This window comes from Labrus bergylta, chromosome 13 (assembly GCF_963930695.1).
Source record: "Labrus bergylta chromosome 13, fLabBer1.1, whole genome shotgun sequence".
Lineage (NCBI taxonomy): Eukaryota > Metazoa > Chordata > Actinopteri > Labriformes > Labridae > Labrus > Labrus bergylta.
In genome coordinates, this window is record NC_089207.1 from 9,231,882 (window position 1) to 9,254,769 (window position 22,888).

At 40.2% G+C, this 22,888-nt stretch overlaps 1 protein-coding gene across 2 annotated transcripts in view; it reads left to right on the forward strand.

The window, feature by feature from the left end:
• cacnb4a (calcium channel, voltage-dependent, beta 4a subunit) overlaps positions 1–22,879 on the forward strand; it is a 40,743-nt gene extending 17,864 nt beyond the window's left edge. For both annotated transcript variants that reach the window (XM_065962374.1, XM_020649165.2), the window contains 11 exons: positions 10,654–10,773; positions 12,400–12,522; positions 13,670–13,797; positions 14,673–14,772; positions 16,273–16,353; positions 18,435–18,493; positions 18,587–18,696; positions 18,838–18,989; positions 19,261–19,356; positions 19,479–19,655; positions 20,759–22,879. In XM_065962374.1, coding sequence (XP_065818446.1) covers positions 10,654–10,773; positions 12,400–12,522; positions 13,670–13,797; positions 14,673–14,772; positions 16,273–16,353; positions 18,435–18,493; positions 18,587–18,696; positions 18,838–18,989; positions 19,261–19,356; positions 19,479–19,655; positions 20,759–21,022 — 1,410 coding nt within the window. In that variant the 3' untranslated portion in view covers positions 21,023–22,879. The remainder of the gene's footprint in view (positions 1–10,653; positions 10,774–12,399; positions 12,523–13,669; positions 13,798–14,672; positions 14,773–16,272; positions 16,354–18,434; positions 18,494–18,586; positions 18,697–18,837; positions 18,990–19,260; positions 19,357–19,478; positions 19,656–20,758) is intronic.
• The last annotated feature ends 9 nt before the right edge of the window (positions 22,880–22,888 follow it).

Below are 22,888 nucleotides of genomic sequence, written 5' to 3' on the forward strand. Positions count from 1 at the left end.
CTGATTGATGTATGGACAGTTGGAAGGATGGATTGATGATTGAAGGATGGATGGATGGATAGATGTTTGGGCAGATGGATAGATGGATGGATGGATTGAAGGTTGGAAGGATGATGGATGGATTTATGAATGGATGGATGATGGATGGATGATTGGGCAGATGGATGATGGATTGAAGGTTGGAAGGATGGATGGATGGATGATGGATGGATGGATGATGGATGGATGTTTGGGCAGATGGATGGATGGATGGATTGAAGGATGGATGGATGGATGGATGTTTGGGCAGATGGGTAGATTGATAGATGGATGGATGGATGGATGGATTGATTGAAGGTTGGAAGGATGGATGGATGGATTTATGGATGGATGGATGGATGATTGAAGATTGGAAGGAGGGATGGATGGATTGATGGATGGATGTTTGGGCAGATGGATGGATGGATGGATTGAAGGATGGATGGATGGATGGATGTTTGGGCAGATGGGTAGATTGATAGATGGATGGATGGATGGATTGATTGAAGGTTGGAAGGATGGATGGATGGATTTATGGATTGATGGATGGATGATTGAAGGTTGGAAGGATGGATGGATGATGGATGGATGTTTGGGCAGATGGATGGATGGATTAAAGGATGGACGGATGATTGAAGGTTGGAAGGATGGATGGATGGATGGATGATGGATGGATGGATGTTTGGGCAGATGGATGGATGAATGGATTAAAGGATGGATGGATGGATAGATGGATGAATGGATAGATGTTTGGGCAGATGGGTAGATTGATAGATGATGAATGGATGGATGGATTGATTGAAGGTTGGAAGGATGGATGGATGGATTTATGGATGGATGGATAGATGATTGAAGATTGGAAGGATGGATGGATGGATGATGGATGGATGTTTGGGCAGATGGATGGATGGATTGAAGAATGGATGGATGTAGGCATGGATGGATGGATGGACGGACAGGTAGATAGATAGACAGATGGATGGATGGTTGGTTAACCTTAAATGATACTGAAGAATTTGTGGTGTTAGCAGTTTATCACAGCAAAGAGCAGCAGAGAAATCTAAAACATATGTCATATATATTAAAGGAAAGTTACTGACTATAGGCTCCTAATATTAATATTTATGTTGAAGTGCAAATACAGTGATCAAGTTTTGTTGAATTTAAAAGCTACTGACAGTGCATCACTGCTGTCAGTCACCCATGTTATCTACTGTTTACAGGCCTCTAGGACACATCTATACAGGGAGACTACTATTTCCTAGTCATAAAGACATTACTGACTTCATCCAGAACAAACAGTACCTCTTTGTCTCTTCACTGTGGCATGTAAACAGCTGATCACAACACAGAATGCAATCATGCAAACACATGTAGTGCTGTGAAGTGGCCGAGCATGTGAGGTAATTGATCCAGAAGGTTGTTGGGGGGGGGGGGGGGGGGGGGGAAGCGCCATCGCAGGAGTAGAAATTGATGAACGGGGCAGAATTTGAAGCAATACATCATGCCTGAGTCCTGATGTCAAGCAGCCCTTTGTAGGCATGTTTCCTGCTCCCATGAGCTTTATGCTTGTGTGTGTTTGTGTTTGTGGGCTTTCACATGCATTGTGTGCAGTTTCTATAGCAGCTCCATAGGTTTAGAATTTCTAATCTTTTTGACTGTTATTTACCAGGTTAACTTGTTCTTTATCCGATTTCATTTTTGGTCTTTTTTTTTTTTTTTTATATATTAGTTCAAACTGGTGAATAACTATATTGTTCAGCACAAACTAAAATACTCAAATGACTATAGTTTTGTCAGTCAACAGCCAAAAACAGAAGATGTCAAATTTTATGGAAGAAAAACGAAAAAAAAAATCTAATTTCACAACCTGAAACCAACAATGTTAAAAATTTCTGCTGGTTAAATGTCTGAACTGTTGAACTAACAATCCAAATTGTGAACTATAATAACTTAATTTATTAGTTATTTGCTGTTACATTTGAATTTTACATAACTATCATGTTCATTGGCAAATTTGCCATATTCTGTTTCTGTGAGAAATCTTCAGATCACAGTTCTTCAGGAAGAGCCGACCGGCTAAATAAAGACCCTCGCCTGCTCACCAAATCTCACATTTTCAGCTCTTATGAAATGTCCCGAGGATATGACAGAGGTTCTGTTTTTCCCAGTATATCCGTCTGAATTATACCCTGTCCTCTGTGGTCGGATGCTGTTCGTGGTCTGTGTAGAACAGAGTGTATGGCAGCGACCACAGGGACAACAGACTGTACCATCATCTGTTAGGTTAACATTTGTGCTGGTGCCTGCATGGTTTTTCAATCCATTTGGCCAAGTCTGCGGTCCTCCAAATGTCCACTATCCGCCAAAGAGGAAATGAGATCGAACAGCCCGATGAGCTGGAGATGTACTAGTAACAGCACAAAGCAGCTCATAGAAACATAGGATTTATTTGAGTTAGTGAATTGCCTACTATCTATCACATGTTGATTTAATGGAAGTATTTCAAGTAACACGCTCGAATTAGGTTTACAATTTGTTGTTTATTGAATTAAGAATATTTTTTACTATTATTTGCCCTTTTGAAAGAAATGATCACTGTGGTTAAAAAACATTTTAAGGACAGAAAACTATATGAGCGACGGGAGGCGGATCTTGTTTGAGGGCTGGTTTCCTCTTTTTCCCCTTATTGTTATGGACACGACAGAAGAAAGGGATGATCTTTTCTCTAAAATTAAGATGGTTTTTTGGGCATTTTAGCCTTTATTGGATAGGACAGCTGAATAGAGACAGGAAATGTTGGGAGGAGAGAGTGGGGGGATGATATGCAGCAAAGGATCAAGGTTAGATTCGAACCCACGGTCGCTGCTGGAGGACCATAGCCTCCGTACAATGGTTACGCGACATAACTGCTTGGCTACTGTTTTTAGTCCAGCTTTTATAACGTGTCATGACTGTGATTTCAGCTGCTGGTATGGTGTAATTACCTGCAGATGGATTAATGAAGTGTTTATCTTAACATTTTATATGAATGTAATGTTTTACCAAACATCATGTCAAATAGTTTTATTCTGGGCATTTTACCATGTTGTATAATTACACTGAAAACAACACTGAAAAGAGCCCAAAACTGAGATTTGTAAAAACACCTGAAAATGAGGTGTGTTTTCTCTTGGGTGTTACAAGTTCTCCACCTGACTGGATGTCTCACAGCTGAAACATAGAAACTGAGAAGAGAAACGACTGTGAATCAGTGATCAACTTCATTAGCTTCTCGCTTTACAAATGAGTCAACCTCTCGGGTGCTGATAGAAATGGACAGCTTCCATGATCTTCACGCTTCAGCAGCTGAGTGGTGACATGATGCATCCACAGCGGCCACTTGGACAGAAAGAGACAGTCATTCTCCTCTGACAAGATCACACTTCTGTGCAATTCAGAAAGTGACCATAAGAGTGATTCAAGCTTGGTGTTACCCGTCTTAAAGGAGCAATATGTAATATATGTTGTGAATTAAATCATAAAATGACCTTACTATATAATCAGACATTAATGAAACATGCTATGTTGAAGTTCTGGCAACAATGCAGCAGCCAGTATGTCCTCCTTTGAAGTTTAGACTCTGGTCCTGAATGGTCTTTATTTGTTTTTACCAGAGAAGAAAGGCGGTTTTGAGAGCCCCCACATGGCCGTTTTGGACGCCCCAGGTATGCCATATGAGACTAGTTATCACGGCAATCTAACAGGTGTTCCTTCAATGAAAGCAAGCAAGCAAACTAGTTCAGATGTAACTTATTGCACCTGACTTAAAAAGCCTCTGCGACATGGCAACCCGCATGAGCATCCACTTTAGGGAGGATGGGGCTTGGGGGAGGCAGTTCTCTCTCCATTGTTTTGAATTTTGACTGCAGTACCAATTTTAAACACTGGGTGTCAGAGTTACATGTCGCTCCTTTAAGATATCTACATTTTATCTTACTTATTTTTATTAGCTGTTTATCCAGCCCTAAAAAACTGCTGATTTCTCTCTGGTACTTGTGTTTAAATTGAAGTCATTTATATGGTCTTGATGCATTTGACTTTATTATGAAAAATAAATTGCAGCAGCATTTTGTCAGTATTTGAGGTTTTCAGTGAGCCATCATTTGAAAGCGCACGCTGCATTAAATGTGTCCTTTAAAAGTATAATGGCAATCTCTTAAATCCTGAAAATGGTCCTTCTCTGATTTCCCCCATCCATTCAAATTATTCGAAATTCTACGTGTGAATCTTTTAAATTTTGCGGTTATTTATGCAGCATCTTTCACGGTTTGTTTTTAATTTCTAGAGGCAGATTTGTCTTAATGCATTTCAGCTTTGGTGTGAGTTGTCAGCTGCTGTGTGACCTACTTATTTTATTTCACGATGTCAGGTGGAGCCTATTTTTATGGAAATGAAAGCTGGCAGCAAACATTGGGATTATTGTATATCTCTATGTTTACGTATCTCTGGCACACGCAGTAACGTGATACCCTTTGTACCGCACTGTTCAGCAGGTTTAACGCACACAAAACGCTCAATCACCTGCTCTTCAGTCAACATGACATTGTCTGACGTTATTATGTTAGGAGGCAGGACACTTGGAGAATTCATTGAGCTGTGTTGTATTATTTAGAAGATCTTAAAATAGATTAGTAAAGTGTGTTTATGGGATTTGAGACCATGAAATAAAAAATGTGAATGCAATGGGCTAATGGGATATGACAAACACTGTTGTCAAATGTCTTATTAGGAGGTGTAGTAATGCTCATGACAGATGTTGTTCTTAAATATGGATGAGGAGTAACATCTGCACGCTGACTGGGTCTGCACAATTAATCTTAATTTCAGCACAGAGCATTTGCAGCAAACATTGCAAATTATCCCAGTGAAACCATTTCCTGTATTTCATTGTTTGTATTTTTCAGGGGTAAGAAAAACGTATGAACCTTCCCTTTCTACAAGGAAAAGATTAACGATCATTTAATAAATATGTGAAGTTGTTTGAACCGTACAGCTCGTGGGTTCTATACAAGTAAAGGAACTTATTTATTGTATTCAAGCTTGTGCTATGATTTATTTGCTCATTCGTTTCCAATCTTTTGGAGGTGAATACTGAGTGCAGGAGCTCTGCTGATATTCTGTGTCACCCGGTTGAGAGATGAACCGCTTTGATTTTACGACATGAAAGTGAGGAAGGCATTAAAATTCATGAACTCGTTCGTGTACTGTACTATGTCATGGTGGCCATTTAACTGCACCGTGACACACATTACATCATGCAACATGGTTCAGTGTCATAAGAGGTTTTGCCTATTACATAACACTATGAATCAAAGCACTGATTGTTACTTTTTTTTTTAAACCAAGAAATACAGGTTTGATATGGACAGGGTGTTACTGCATTCTAACTGCATTTGTTGTGATTATTCTGCAGTGTCGTTTGTGTCACTGTAAATAGAAAGTAAGAAGAAGTAACACACTATGACATGTTCGGACTAAATGACAGGTAAACACGGAGAGTGTATGACTGTGGACAGGTGGGTTACACACACTGTGAGGCCAATATATTATAACCCTATTGATGTCACTGAAGATTTATTTTTTGGGGCTTTTTGTGCCTTTATTGGAGGGATAGGACAGTGGAGAGAGTTGGAAATCACGGAAAGAGAGAAAGTAGGGAATGACATGTGGGAAAGAAGCCACAGGTCGGATTCGAACCTGGGCCGCAGCTTGGAGGACTATAGCCTCCATACATGGGACGAGCAAACTGACCACTGCGCCAACAGTGTCCTGTGCGTTTTTTTTTTATGTAGTTGCAGTATCTCTCAGTCCTTTCTCTCATTTAATAGCAGTTGAGGAAAGTAATAACGAGCTTTTGACCTTGCTCTGTATGGCAGCCTGTAAGCGACTGCACACACAGTGCTTTCCTCGTACCTGTATTAGAAAGCACTGCTGATGAGTACAGTAGTAATAAGCAAGCAGACCCCAGAGAGTATATACACTGAGCTTGTTGTTTGTTGCCTGTGGTGCATGCGTCCAGTGTTTATGCTAATACTGGGATTACTCAGCCGTAGTGTAGCGTGTGTTACAGAGCGGAAATATCTCACTCCATCAGAGGGATAGAAGGGAGAATAAGAGCTAACTGGACTAGAAAGTGAAAACCTATGCTGTGATGTGAATTATTTTAAGTCTGTAAATTACATCATGTACTGATGTGTGTTTTTAGTGGCAAACAAACGAACTGTCAGGTCAGTGCATCTGTTGGAAGTAGAACAAAAAACATTTATTAATCCAAACAATAAGAGTTGGAAAGCACATTCAGGACCCAGGTACGCTTGAGCTTGATGTACGTGATGCATCTGAAGCCTCAGTCGACGTTAACAGAGTCTTTCCCCTGGCATGTAGCTTTGACATGTGTAGGATTATTGGAGAGTGTGTTGGAGCATTATTTTTGTCATTTCAATATGAAAACGCTATATAATTGTAGAAATAGATTTAGAAATATTCTTGAAAATGTATCCCACCGTCTATAATCACTGTAGAGAATTTTTTTACAATGATAAAAAGTCTGAATAGTTATGTGCAAGTTTAACCAATTTGAAACTTTTGGTCCCACGTTCCTGCTCATTTGAATGGGTTCTGGTCGTGGCTCCACCAGCCGTTACCTGCAGACTCTGCCTAATCCTGACTAGCTCAATATGTCAGCGCCTGTCACAGGGCTGTATAGGCTTCATTTTAAATCAACAGGAAGACATGGAAACCCATTGTATATCTTTAAATACAGTCTTTGGTCACATCCAATATAGTAACTGCATTATCACTGCAAAACCGTCTTCAGGTACCAAAAACGGTTTAGGGCTCTTAAAATGTCTGGTTAGTTCAGTACTCACAGCAATGTACTGGAGAATATATAGATCTCTATCGTTGTTGTAGAGTTGCAAGCAAAGCAAGAAACATTTCAAATCAACTTGTATTTTTTCACATGTCAGCAGACTAGCTTCAATAATCTTTTGTGGGTCAACAATGGGCTGAAGGCACCTTTTAGTTCTTTTAGAAAGAAGTTCCTGGGACTAAAGGTTTCAGGTATTTTTGATGGAAATATGGCATTGACTTACTAAAACACTAAATAAATCAGAGGATTCACTATTGATCCAAAAGCCCTGAGTTAATGAGCTCAAAGGTAACATTACTACATTTTACCAAACAGATACAGTATTTGAGGAATTAAACAAAAACATAGGGCTAAAATATCTGCAACCACTACACTGTACAGTATATAATGCACAGAGAGGTTTTTTTTACAATGTACATTTGTAAAAACTGACCTGAAGCCAGCTCTCCCATATGGAACACAAACAGCTACAGGAGCGGTCAGCCAAGGGTGAAGTTCCTTGGGCCAAGATGCCATGGTTACATATGCATCATTGTTGTGTGTAGAATAATGTGACAAATAGGTCAGCGCTGTTTGAAAATGGTTTGTTAAAGCATGCATGGTAGATTCAGCCAGGATTATTCATGCATTCATTGTCAATTAGGCAGGAATCCACTCACATGGCTCCACTTTGTTAAGTTATATTTTTGCCCTTATTAGACAGCTTAATAGATACAGGAAATGTTCGGAGGAGAAAGTGGGGGATGATGTATTGTAGGGGATCGCGGTCCTATACGAACACATGGAGGCTGCGACGAGGACTGCAGGCCGCATGGGGTGCATGCTCTAAACACTGAGCTAAACTGGTGCTCCAACTTTGGTGTGTTAAAAGCCAAAATACCTCCTTTGTTATGTTTTTTTTTTTTTTTTTTTGGGGGGGGGAGGATGTTTAAACTTAGAATATGAATCCATTTCAAAACTCTTTATTTAGCTTGTATGTAGCATAGGGTTGTCATGCTACCAGGATTTTAAACCTCAAGAAGATATCAGTAAAAATCAAAAATATTGATACATGTTTTCAATTGCCATCACAACAAGTTCATTTGCAACTTAAACAAGGATTTATATTTATGTTATTCATTGCCAAAAATTGCAAGCAAACTCCTGCACACTGTCTACGTTTCAGTGTAATTGTGGGATTTAGACAGTGCCACCTTCTCCATTTGTATGAGACATTGACGTCACATTTGATCCTTTAGAGACACCAAAAGGACTCGAGAAACATCAGAATTTGAATGAATGAATGAATCACCACTGCTCTCTTTTTCTCTGATGCAGATTTTGGTTAGAAATATGACTAAAAATCTTTCATTTTCCATACTCCTGATCATTAAATATAGGAGATTGTTTCATTTGAAACACGTGGTCTTGAAAATAATCAAAGTATTGACATTTTTGACAACCTATATTTTGCATATAGCATGTAAGAAGAAAACATGTAGGGTATCTGTTGCTTATTTATGGAGAATAAAGAGCATATTGTTTGATTCTAATACATCAATCAGGCAGTATGTATTGAAGACATGGATTACATGATAAGAATAAGGTTTGTGATAGAATATTGAAATCTGTGCAAAGAAGTACATCTTCATCAGTATGGTTCCTTAGTCTGAGCTCTGCACCTGCTGTGTGCTGTGGAAGTTGTGGGATCATCACTGCTGAGGGTCTGAAACAGCGTCTCCTAAATAGCACCCACCCTTCTCCGCAGGCTCTCTGTGATGTGATGCTGGAGCTTGATGAGCACATTTGAGATGTAATAATTTCTCTCTGCTGAAAGAAAACTCGCTTTACAGCTGTGTCCCTGTGCATCCACTGCAGCTTCTGTTTATATTTCCACTCTGAGTTTCCTCAGCTCACCTGTTCATAATCCCTCTCTCTGTATCTCTCACTCTGTTGCTGTCTTGAGTGATTGAATGGGCATTTTTATTGCTCCTCTAACGCATCAGCCGCAGACTTGTAGCTAATAAGGACGAGGGTTGAGGCAGTGGGTGAGTTAGGAAGGAGATGACTTCACTGATAGTGATGTTATAAGACTGATCTCCACCCTGAGGGAGACTGGTGTGAGGGTCAAACTATTTACTGTGCCCAAGAGGAACTGACACGTACATACTTATTCAGTACACTGCACATATAACCAGTAACTTGATTTATAATCTTATTTTGAAGGGGATTTCTAACATGTCGGCCTAATGTATCCTTGTCTGTAACATCCTCTGCAGTCATATTTTTGGAGTGTCATTTTCGAGGTTGGAAACTGCTGCATGAACAAGTTTTGCAAAAGTGAAAAGCTGCTCCCAGAGACACAATCAACACTGGCAACAGCTGAAGGTGTTTTTCACAATATATATGTAACATGTATTCATAGAGATACATTTGTAAATTGGCCAGCAATCACTTGATGCATTGGCACTGAAATGTCTATGCAAAGAAAATAGTTTTGGAAGACATACAACTCTGACAAAATGTCTTATTGCACATCTATTTTAAGTGAGGTCGACCAACGTAAGCCAAGCTACATACGTATCCTGCTTGATACAAGAGCAGGATCACCAATATTTTCCATCGATGTGATCTGAATTTATTGTGGTCTGTACAGTATATCCACAAAAATTATACATTACAAAATCCTGGTGCTCACAGTAGAAACATTTTTGGACCCCTTCTGTTGGCAGCTAGCTGCTTCAACAAATGTATGCTAAGCTAGTAGGCGGTTAGTTTAGTTTAACAAGACAACAGAAACCAAAAGGGGAAACTTTGTCTGAGGTTGTAAACTTCAAGCAAACAATGGCGTATTGTTATATTTATGATCTTAACCGAATGTTATATGAATTTAGCTTAGGCTACAGACACGAGCAGGTCGATACGACGATATAGATTACCAATACTTAATCTATATAGTAGGCTACATAACCTAGAAGGAGTTATAGATTCAGGACTAAAGATGGCCACAAAATTCAAAATTTACTATCAATCATGCTACCGAAAAAAAACCCTCCAATTTTAGCTTCATTCTTGTGATGAAAAGTGTAAAAAACTGAACCCACAGAGGTCAGCGCAGCTTTCCATTTCCTCCACTGGAGATTTTTTTTCATTGTGAAATGACAGACAAAAGTGTGTCCCCCCCCTCTCTATGTCATCAATATTCATATTCACTCGGACTACCATGGCTACACAAAATAATGAAGCAGGGTTTCCTGTTAGCTACAAACAAAACATCGTCCCTCTGAACCTTCCCTCCCAGCCAGTTGTCATCTTTAATCTGTCTGCCTTTGATCCTGTATGAAGAGGAATACAAGCAGCCGTTTGACACAGCGACACACACACGCGCGCACACACACACACACACACACACACACACACACACACACACACACACACACACACACACACACACACACACACACACACACACACACACACCTGTGGTTGCTGTAGCCTCCTTTAAAGATGTACTTCTTTGCACAGACTTCCGCACTTGTTATGCATTCAAATGTGTTAAGGCTTGGATAGGACGTATCAAGTAACACACTACAATCTTTCATTATTGATTTTGCCCCTTTGTATGTCAGATTTAATCGGCATCACATGAACAAAGTGTGTCCATACCCTGTGAATGTTCCGCCAATACTTGAACATTTTGTCCCTTCTTGTAAGATTGAATTTTCATCTTGTTTTTTCTCCAGGGCTCAGCTGACTCGTACACAAGCCGACCGTCTGACTCGGATGTGTCCCTTGAGGAGGAGAAGGAGGGCGGCCGGCAGGAGAGGGAGCAGCAGGCCACAGTTCAGCTCGAGAGGGCTAAGGTCAGGATCACATGGAACTACGAAGACAATCAAGATACTTACTGTTCTGTACAGCACATGAAACTGTTTTGATCCCAGGTCACAAACAAAAGGCACAAGATTTGGATTTACAGACTTCACCTCTGTAGGTCTGCATTCACAATATTCCCATGGCGGCCCAATGCTGTTGTCGTCCTGCTGTTTTTCAGGTCTACAAGTCGTACAAGCATTTTTATCCTGTGTCTTCTTTTTAAACTGATCCTCAACTAAAAACACCCAATAGTAAAAGTCTGGAGAAAAGACATTCAGCCATATTTCAGGTTGATAACAGATTAGCTAATATTAGAGAGCATTTTACGTTAGCATTAAGTAGCTAACAGTAGTCTAAGCATTCACACGGTAGAGTTAGCTCAGAATTGATTGAATACCAATATTAGCTGTTTAAATGTAGAGGCCATTACATAATGAGTTAATTGGACATTTTGCCCTTTTTCCCTCTGTATTTAAATTATTTATTGCCTTGTCAGTTGCTAAAGATGAAACGTTACGGATTATTCAAGATCGCAATTTGGCGTTTTTTATCATTTTGATGAATTAATAGTTGATTAAGTGCTGCCAATTGTCTAAATACACTGTAGTCATACACGCTTTGTATACCTTTACATTTTCTTATTGACAGAGAAAACAAGAGATTGAGGATTTGGAAGTTAAGGGCACAAAGCAGAACCCTGATTCACTTGTTTTAATAGTTACCCGTCCCTCCAAAGAAAGGAGAAGGTCCATAAGATGGTAGGCAGGGTAGGAGACCTCTCGAGGAATATTGTGACACTTTCCCCTTAACGGTGTAGATTCCAGTAAGGTCCAGTAGCTCCTGGCCTTTGGTTTATTGAAGGTTGTTGTCCAGATGTTTCCTGTCTTCATGTGTTAACATCCCACACAGTTAATCTGAAGGTGTGGATGCTCTAAATCCCAGCACATCACACCTTCCTGTGATGTGGAAAAAAGTTTTTATAGCTGAACTAAAAAGAAAAGACTCTGCTGAGATCTCTTTAGTACTGGTGTTGTGTTCCCTTCACACTTCCATAAGAGATGTTTAGTATAAAGGTTGTGCACAAATGAGTTTGTTGACTGCTTTCCAGATGCGAGATAAACTTTTCTTGTCTCTTGGTGAATTGATTAGTCAACAGGACTTTTTCATTGCAGACACTTTTGACTTGTCGTAGTAGAAAATCCCATGGTGTAACTAAAAGCATTAACTTTGGCTTTGTTTTTTTGGCTTTGGTGGATGAGGTGGCTTCACCGCGGTCTTACTGCTACCATCATCAGGAGGGATCTCAGTTGGCGTCCCTTCATCAACACCTATCCCTCGCAAGTGATTGTGGAGCTTAATGAGCAAACTGCTAATTAAATTTCTCTCTCTGCCAAAGGGAAACTCTCCAGTCTTATCTCTGCGTATCCACTGTTGTGTCTGTTTTTGTTGCATTATTGAAATGCCTTAAAGAAAAATATTACGTCAGCTTAATTGTATCACGTTTCATCTTTTGTGATTGGAGATAATATCTGTATCCCCGATTCCTTTGACACGGTCACCTTCCACCTTCTGCCTTAATGCTGTGATCACTTTTTTTTCTCCCTGCTGTCTTACAGACTAAAGCAGTGGCGTTCGCTGTGAGGACAAATGTCAGCTACTGTGGCGCTCTGGATGAGGATGTTCCTGTGGCCGGCACTGCCGTCAACTTTGATGCCAAGGACTTCCTCCACATCAAAGAGGTACGAGTCGCCGGGCACTGCCCAGAAATGTTAGACCTGTGTCACTGTGTGGACAATTCCTTTCGGTCCACTTCATTTAGTTTATGAATTAAATCAGCATGATGTGCTTTTATATTAAAGGTTGTTCTATTATATTGCTCTTCAAGTATCTGGCAGCCTTTGGTCTCGGTCTCAACAGAAATCCCATACTAATATACTATTTAGCACTAAGACTAATCTAGATCGTTTCACTTTCTCTGATATCTTAGTATGTAACCAATAGTTAGTGGTTTCCAGTCCAATTTCTGGGAAAGAGAAGTTTACAGTATTTAAGCACTGGACACTACATCAGAATATACCTCAAAATACAAAGTTAACAACAGAATCATTAAAGGGCCTTCTGACGCAATGGTGATAGCCGGCTGTGGCTCAGTGGTAAAGTTGGCTGTCCCTCAACCGGGAAGGCGGGGGTTTGACCCCCAGCAGCAACTTTTCAAATGTGTCCTTGGGAAAGACACTTAATTCGTCCTGAGTCAAGGAACTACACATCCCACAATCCATTGCAAATTATACCGCTTCTTCTTAAATGTAACTTTAGTAGCTGTTATAGTGTTTATACTGTTAATACAAGTATTGTACTATGTTGTGGTTTGTGTTGTGGAATATAAAATACATTCACTGCTGCATAACAAGGCAATTAGTACAATTCTTGAAAATGGGAAATTAGCCGAAAGGCAAATTTTCATCAGCAGTCCCTTTGCCAGATGTTCTTCGGCATCATATAATCAAATATTACCTGTTAACATACATTCAGTAGTTTAGAAAAATACAGATATATACAATACAATCTGGGTAAGGAAAACAACAAATATCCCACACAGGACATGACACAATTAAAGTTACCATGGAAGGTGCAGCATCAGTGTTGACATTGTTGGCTCTCAATAAATCGTTTTTTACATTATATTTTAATGTATAATAGGATGTTGACTCTCTAATTGATTGCGGTATTAAATTCCACCGATTTGACGCTCACATGGAAAAGACGCCCTGGCAGAATGTGGGTTTCCTGAGTGGGATTGTGCCGCCCCCTCTAGCTGCACCTCTAGTGGTATGTCTGTACATCTCCTAAGGTATTATGTCCTCTTTTCCTCCCTCCATTCTACAGAAGTACAACAACGACTGGTGGATCGGCCGTCTGGTGAAAGAAGGATGCGACATCGGCTTCATCCCGAGCCCTCTGAAGCTGGAAAACATCCGACTCCAGCAGGAGCAGAAGAGAGGACGCTTCCACGGGTGAGTGTTAGAGAGGGAGGAGGACTAGATGAGAAGCGAGCTGAAAATGCACAGACGGCCTGGCTCAGAAGGGATGAAGAGAGTTGGAGAGTTTGGGGACTTGTTAAGGTCGGAGCCACTTCAGAGAGGAGTAGACCTGGCTGCTGGAAGAACCAGCAGATAGGGAGGAAGTCAGGAGGATGAGGGCCAAGCTGTGTTGTGTGGTCCAACCTCTCAGAGGTGCGCCTGGATCCTGGCCAGTGCTGAATTTTCCATCAGATGGGACGATGGGTTTCAGCCAGGAAGGGCGATTAGAGATGCTTAGTGCCTTAGACTTTCCTGAGTTTTAATATTAAGAGAAGAGAGAGTCATTTTTCTTTTTCTTTTTCTTTCTCTTTCTGTTTATTTTTACAACAGAAAACATTTACACGTAGTCCTCATCTCAAACTAACCACTTAGAAAATAAGGAGCCTGGGTCAGATGACACATATGTTTTACTTTTTCTGTGATAACAAGTAATTTCCAGTTGCTTTCTTGAGATTGTGACTCATTTGTGTCATTATCTCAAGATAACAACGCTGGTTTGGAGTTGATTTCTTGACATCTCGATGACTCACTATCACAGGAAATCAGAGTAAAATAAAAGTACAGCTGAATGTTCCTTTAGGGCTTCTGTAGGTTAAGCTCAAAGGAACTTCAATTCCCCTTTAAGGGGTTCATATTACAGCAAATTAAGAAACATCAAATCTGTTTTGTGATATATTATTTATTTTCAAGGAACAATACCCATTGTCTTTGATGACTTTTTTGTCAGTAACTGAATCACTCCTGGGAAGTGATGACAGCTGGATCCCATTTTAACAATTTTCTCTCTCTGTTTGCTGATATCATTGTAGCAACAAGTCAAGTGGGAACTCTACGTCCAGTCTGGGAGACATGGTGTCGGGAACATTTAAGCCAAATCCAAACTCTGCAGGAAAGCAGAAACAGAAAGTGGTGAGTATCTTAAAATACTTGCTCATTTTACATGTGAGCAGGGGCGTGTCCGGACTTCTGGGTCGGCCCAGCTTTGTCACTGACTTATGTAGGGGTGGCATGAGGTGACATTTTTGGGCACACATGCAAATTCATTTCATATTTTTAACCTTTTATCCCCACTAATGATAGGTAAGTAAAACAATTTGGCAACATATACATTTTCTTAGCTTGATTCTTTAGTGTCTCATACACTAAGATTTACATACAAAGTCATTATTTTACATACACAACTGAATGCAAACTATTGGACTCAAACTCAAATATACATTTATTGGCGATAAGGTCCATTTCAAGTTAGACAGTCTGCACGAGTTATTAATGCCATTATCCTGTTGAAAACAGCCAGAATAGTTGATTAGTACTTAAGTCCCTCGTCCGATTAGGCCAATAGCTAATCATAGATTTGGATTTTGGGGTGGCACCTGAGGCGGCCAATCAGATTTCAAGGGAGGCCAATGCCACCCCTCTGGACACGCCCCTCCACGTGAGTAACAAAACAGCTTGAGTTCCTGGGAAGTTTTTGTACACACATGAGCCCTCCCGTTAAAATGTGTTGATGAAGTAAAGACTCACACTCCCGCATTTTTCTACTTAGTATTTAAGATTCAAACTCTTGTGAAAAAATCTTATTTTGTTATTTGGTTGATCTTATTCTTGGTAAAACATGACATTGAAAGTAGTTTACTAATAATGAATGTTTGAAATGTATAAAATAGCACGAGGACCTCTTAAACTTCAAATAGAAAACTTTATTTTGAAAGAAAAACAATCTGTTAAATCAAACATGGCTTGTCTCTGAGTAGGAGATCAGCACTGATGAGAGTTTTTTGAAGGTGGAGGGGGATCCTTTTTTAAACATTGAGCACAAAGGCTGTGCTCTTAATTAACATGTCCTTCTGACGACAGTAATAATCTATTAAAATAGAGAGAAGCTGCACTGATTAATCCATGAACCCATTAGTTGTAAACTTAAGTTTTAGCTTGGTAAAGCAGAATATTTTTATGTTTTTCTCCTCTATGAATGACCTCTATTAACTGAACACTTTTGTTTGAGTGTTTGAGGACATCATCTTGGCTTTGAGGAAACATTGAAACATTTCTGACATTTTATAGTCCAATGATCATAGACGAGCAGACTGTGTACTTTGATTTAGTCACGCCAAAGTCATTAGGTTAGAATAAATTAATACGTTGCTGCATCTGAGTCAGAGTCAGATGAAGGAACCAATTCTCAGAAGTGACTCTTCTCAAAAGTGATAAACCGCTCGCACCAGCACATCATGTTCCAGGACGATGTGTCTGTAAATGAAATCAAAACTGTGTTACAGTTATTGAAAGCATGAAAACACTTATTTTAATTCAAATGTAACATCGTACTAGAGCGTTAGAAGATACCTTGGTGTGCTTGATTTTCTATTATTAAATCTTGACTGTCGCTGTGTGTGCCCGCCCCTCCAGGCTGAGCACGTCCCTCCCTATGACGTGGTTCCCTCCATGAGGCCGGTTGTCCTGGTGGGACCGTCTCTGAAAGGTTATGAGGTATGACACACTGCCACCGCTTCAGCTCTCTGACCCTAACGCCTTCTCACAGCAAATATCTTCAAACTTAAATCACTCTCCCAACTCTTTAAAGCTTCTGTGAGGAACTACAGATGCATCCTGCTAACCAAAGTAGCTGGTGACTTAGTGTTTAGTAACCTCTTGCTCCGCTCGAGCTCCACCCTCTAGTCCAAATATGGTCACTTTCAGGGGCAAAAAACAAGATGATAATAGCTAAAAGCTTGATAGGGGACATCACAATCCTCTTTTTTATTGAGTCTCACCCCATACATTTTTTTTGTAGTGACAACTGCTATGAGTACTGAAGTGTCTTCTGTTTCCCCCTCAAAAACCAAGCTGCCTTAGGTAGCATCATGTTGTCGGTATTCTTCATTTCCATATCTGCCGATTCCATTTGAAGTAAAGATTCCAAGAGATACAATATTATAGCTGAAAGTGCTCATTGATTATCAGTTAACACTGCAACCTCGGGGCACACAATGCAGGAGGCTAAAGGAGGTGGTGTGGAGTCGGTTGTCATGGAATCCCCGTCTCAGCCTCCCGTTCTGGTGTTGCCGTGGTAACAACCTTGCGGGTAAACTGCTCTTAGTCTGAAAAAGTGGAGCAAAAAACAGAGAATAACGTGCGGTAACAAGGTTTTAGAAAGATGTGCGACTGAAATGAGTTTTTAATGTTCAAATAGCAAATAGAGATTTTATGCATTGATCATGATTAACACTTTTACAGCTTCTTATTCAGTGCGAGAAAGCAGTTACAGATAATACAGCTCACGTGGTTCAAGGTTTTTGTGCTTCTCTTTCTGCTTTGACTCAAAGAAACAAAACATTTACTTTATTTTTTACAGTTTGATTTCTTAGAGTGTGCATTGTGTTTTCATCTTGTTTGGAGGCTGGTACTATTCCAGTGGTGCAGAAGTATTCAGACCCTTTAATTAAGTGTAAGTGCAAATACCGAAAGTACTCCATAAGAGCGGTCAAAACTGGAAATTTATGTAACTTACATGTAAGTGAAAGTGCAGACCTATTGGAAAAATGTTGTCAAAGTAAAAGCAAAAGTACTCGTATTGCATTCAGAAGGACCTTTGGCTGAGTTTAGATCATTTAATGCTGCTTTACTGATAGTACTATTGAGATTTAAGCAGCATTTTTATGTAACAGCAGAACTACATTTTTTTTAGACTGATATGCAATTTTATTTTTCAATTCAACCTCTTTTTTATCCTCGAGTGACCATTGAGGATCAACCCTCATTTACAGTGACATTGAGGCCTTAAAGAGTCACTTTCAAGACAGGCAACAAAGCATTAAAAGAACCAGAAGACAGATGGATACAAGGCCTCTAAACTCCACCAACCAGGGGGTGTCAAAGAAGCTCAGACAATTCTAAGGAATAATTAAATACAAGAGTGAAAGAGAAAGCCTAAAGTGGACTCAAATAATGAAGTATACTCAGAAAAGCGCTGTAAAAGTCTAATGTGTTATTATTATTAATCATCGTCTTGATCCAGTCAGTCATCCCAGAAGCTAATGTGGCTAAACTCCTTTGACACATGCTCCATGTTTCAGCTTAATGGACAAATCAGAGTGACACAAAGCTTAGCATCTTTTCATTCATGTATCCGTGTTTTCTAATTGGATAACTGTCTGCCTTTAAGGACCAATTAATTCACCAGAAAAAAAACAGCCTCACGTTAAATTTCTGTTGTCTCAGCCTGGCATTTATGTTCATCAGCCAAAGTCACTGTCATTGCCTGTTTTTTTCCCCTGTGCAGTGGTCTTTGCAGGGAGTCAGATAGAAAAACAAGTTGCTCTGTCAAGTTTGTAAATCACAGACGGTGGCCTGAATGGACAAAAATGTGTAAAATGAATGTCTAACAAGCGGTCACTTTTACTTGTTTTCTTCCCCGTCGCATATTCAGAGTTAATGGCAGGAGAACGTTGATTCTGTGAGACTCGTTTGTTTGCTTGAAACTTGCCTGACACCTTTTTGGCTTCTTTGCCTCATCTGCATTTTAATAACATTGCATCCTTTTTTCCTTTTCATCCCGTGTCCCCCGGCAGGTGACAGATATGATGCAGAAGGCGCTGTTTGACTTCCTGAAACACAGGTTTGACGGGAGGTGAGCATCCAAAAGCATGCAGAATCAATTGTACAGTATATCATCCTGCTGTCACGTTGCTATGTATGAAACGTATGTTGTGTGTTGTTTCAGGATATCCATCACAAGGGTAACAGCTGACATATCGTTGGCCAAGAGGTCAGTACTAAACAACCCCAGTAAGAGGGCCATCATTGAGAGATCCAACACCCGCTCCAGCCTTGGTAAAGCTACAGGAACTGCCTCACTCAATGATGTGCATGTCATGTTGGTGGTGGCCATGTGGACGGTGTGAAGTTACCTTTGCATTTCTCTTTGTTCATTCCTCTGCTCTGCTTTCTGTTGTTGTGGTTGTGTTCCTGTAGCGGAGGTCCAGAGTGAAATAGAAAGGATCTTTGAGCTGGCCAGGTCTCTGCAGCTGGTCGTGTTGGATGCAGACACCATTAACCATCCAGCACAGCTCATCAAGACCTCATTAGCACCAATTATCGTCCATGTTAAAGTGTCCTCGCCTAAGGTAAGATTGAAAGCTTTGATACTGCTAAGCCATCCAATAAACCCGGGCTGCATTCTCAATGGCTACTGTAAAATGTCTTTAAAAAAAAAAAGATCTGCATTAAAGCTGCACAGAAAGAGCTAAATAAGAAGAACATTTCAACAAGAAGTATGAGGAAACCAATCCATGCTTCTCCCTGAGGCATGACTTCTAGCCTTTTTAAAATGGGGTTTATTCCACAATTAGAGATCATTTATTGCTCTTTTTCTTCTCTGCATTTGCGTCCCCACAGGTACTCCAGCGCCTGATCAAATCAAGAGGGAAATCTCAAAGCAAACACTTGAACGTGCAGCTTGTTGCGGCGGAAAAACTATCGCAGTGTCCTACTGTGAGTAAACTTCCAACACCCTTTTAAATCCAGGAAAAAAAAAAAAAGTGGTTAGACTTGAGAAAAGAAATACATATGCAGGAACGGCAGCTACACTTCAGCGTCTTTCTATTCTAACACAGGAGATGTTTGATATCATCCTGGATGAGAACCAGCTGGAGGATGCCTGTGAACACCTGGCAGAGTACCTGGAGGCATACTGGCGTGCTACACACACTTCACTAAGCACACCACTCAACCCCCTGCTGGGACGCAATCTGGGCTCCACAGCGCTCTCCCCATATCCTGCTGCCATTCAGGTGAACTTGTCAAACAAGAGAAACAAAAAAGAAGAACTGCCTTGAATTCTCCTTCTTTCTTTTGGTCGTTAGTTAAAAGCCAGAACTCCCCCCGATTAATGATCAGCAACGTGTTTGCGTACAGTCACTACTCGGTGGATCAAAGTTAAAAAGACACGCTTGCACTCAATATGAGGAACAATCACACAGATGAAACACATTTCCTGAATACAAATCATCCACAGCACATGACATTGAATGAAGACTGTGTTTTAAGATCAGATTCCATGTGACTTGTCTAATTAAAACTGTCGTAAAAGAATCTGATCTGGATCACATATGAGGAAGTTTTGCCAGCCGTTTCAACATAGCCTCGGTATTTTCTAGACGCCTGAAGGTTGGACTGCTTTCCTCGAGATTTTATCGCTGATTGACGGATTTAGTGGTAGCTCTTATTCTTGATACTTTGGATGTTTGATACATACTGCATTTATGAACTGGCAGTGGACAAGTGCATTTAAAAAAAAAAAGATTTATTCTGGGGCTTTTCATGCCTTTATTGTAGAGATAAGAGAGTGAATAGAGTCTGAAATCAGGGAGTGAGAGTAAGAGAGTGTGGGTAATGATGAGCAGGAAAGGAGCCACAGGTCGGATTTGAACCTGGGACAGTCGACTTCGAGGACTACAGCCTCTGTACATGGGGTGCGCGCCCTAGCCATTCTGCGACGTGCTCCCAGGACAAGTGAATTTTGACCTTCTTTTTTTCTCTGCAATTTTTTTGAATTGTTATACTGACTGAATACTGAGCGCATTGAGGAAACCAAATCTCTCCAGCTTTTAGTAGAAGTCTCACCATTGTTCATGGTTAATGCAGTCAGTTGAAAAAATAGATTTCTCAGCATGGCTATAATAGCTGAGATTCCTTCAGCCATTACAATACTTCATAACTAGTCAGCCAGATCACTTCCTGTTCGTCTTAAACTTCCTACCTTTGCAACATTTACAATCCTTAAGCCATTTTATGCATCACGTCCCGCACCATGAGTCGTGTATATCACTGTGTATATTCAGCTGTAACAAACACAACACCATCCAGAATCTGTTTTTTTTTCTTTCTCAAACAGGCCCAAAGAAACCGCAACAGCAACCACACAACAACAGACCACTCCCCCATTGAACGCCGCAGCCTGATGCCTGCCGACGAGAACTACCACAATGAACGCGCGCGGAAGAATCGCAACCGTCTGTCCTCTGGCTCTCAGCATAGCCGAGACCACTCCCCTCTGGTAGAGGAAGACTACCAGGACCCCTACCAGGATTCATACAAGCCTCATCGTAACCGGGGATCCCCAGGCGGCTACAACCACGACTCCAGGCAGCGGCTCTGAGCGCTGGCTGTGTGTAAACTAAGTTTAGGCCTGTCTTTCTCTTACCAACCACTATGAACACAAGAGTCAAGGCTGTTTGCTGTAACATGAAGAAAACTACTACACTCATTTGGACTGTAACAACCTTGTATTGATGTGTAGTACCTTTTTTCCCTCTGGCCTTGGCTCGTGACAAATGAGCATATAAACCTAAAGAATAAGAATCCTGCTTCTTGCTTTGATGTGAAACAAGGGAAGGGACTGGATCTGAAAGTAGCACAAGATTAGAAAAGTTTGAAAGGGAGGACTAAGGCTGGACCTGATTTAAATATTCCCCAGACATGGCCTGCGAGCTCAGTACATGAGCAGGCGTTCGATATAGGCCCTTCTGGACCCTCCCTGCCATCTCAGCTGTTACTGTAGCATGCAGGTATAGGACTGTACAGCTCACTACAGCAAGAGCATCCAGCGGTGATGAGGAGCACAGAACCTGTTTGCACGCGTCCAGGAGTTGCTAGAAGCAGAATATAATGCATTTTTAATGCTCCTCAAGTTTGTTTGCCACTGTCCTCGATGTGAGTGTAATAAATCCTGTGGAAGCCTGTTCCCGAATCCAGAGTTTAACACGTTTGCTTTTGAACATGGATGGTGTTTTGTTCTCTTCAGGGTTCATACTGTAGCTCTTTGTGTCCTCTTTTAGTGATTTCTTAATTCCATTTTTTCTCATAAACCATTTTAAGACGGAAATAAAAAAATCATGTGGAACCTCAGGAAAGAGGTTTTTTTTATTTCTTTATGCCACATTTGTCAGTATCCATATCAAGATAAATACAAATATATTGATAAGAATCTATGAGATATTAATATATTTGAAAACACCAAACCTCAGGAATGAGAGGTAATTTAGATGACATATACGTTTTCTGACAAATGTAGCGTTTATGTTCCTAGCTAACAGGGAACTTCGATTACTGATTATGTTTTAGGTGTCCCAAAAAGAAAGACAACACAAGTAAGGTCTTATCAGTATGTTTTTTCATATATATTCCATACATTTATCAACTGCTGTTATCTGTTTTATGCTTGGCAGGGCATTTTTTCTGAGTAAGACAATTGGGAGAGAGACTGATATTTGAGGGCTTCCATGTGTAAATACAGACATAATAATCAAAGGGAAGAGTCTATAGTATATGATAAGATAAAACATTCCTGTTGTTTCTTCTGTCAAAACCTTTCAAAAACGTTCCAGCACTAGGAAAACAACATAAAATTCCTCTGTCATATTTTATTATTACAGATTTTATGAAAAGAAATTGACATATTTTCTTTGAGTAGCAATCTTAACAGACCCCTTTCTGTTACACCCTAACAGAGGGGGCAGCTAACCCTTTCAGCTACAGCTTTGTCACTGTATAAATCTGAGTTTCATTAAAGACTCTTAATGAATGATGTGAAAGCACTTAGGTAGGACTGCACTGCATTTGTCAAAATGTCTTTTACATGTACTTTTTCTGGAAATTTAGAGCGTTTTCCAAAACTTTTAATCAAATAGACTTGCATATGCTGCCAAAATAAAAGACATGATTGATATATCAGAAACTTTTAAACAACATATCCTTGAATCATGTGATTAAAATGGTCGTTTTTGTTTCCTTTCCGTTTATAGTTGTGCTTCAGTGACTCTGGAAAACAGGGTTCGACATGGAGACTTCTGATATGCCATAATCAGTAGCTTTTACTGTTGTTGTTTTCAATCTCTGGAGCAACAATTTAAAATAAGAGTTAAATACTGCCTGTGAGAGAATGATGCATTGATTAGAAGTCTGTGTGCACTGTCATTTTACAATTGTAATGAAATAAACTGCCCTTATGCTGTTATGGATTGTA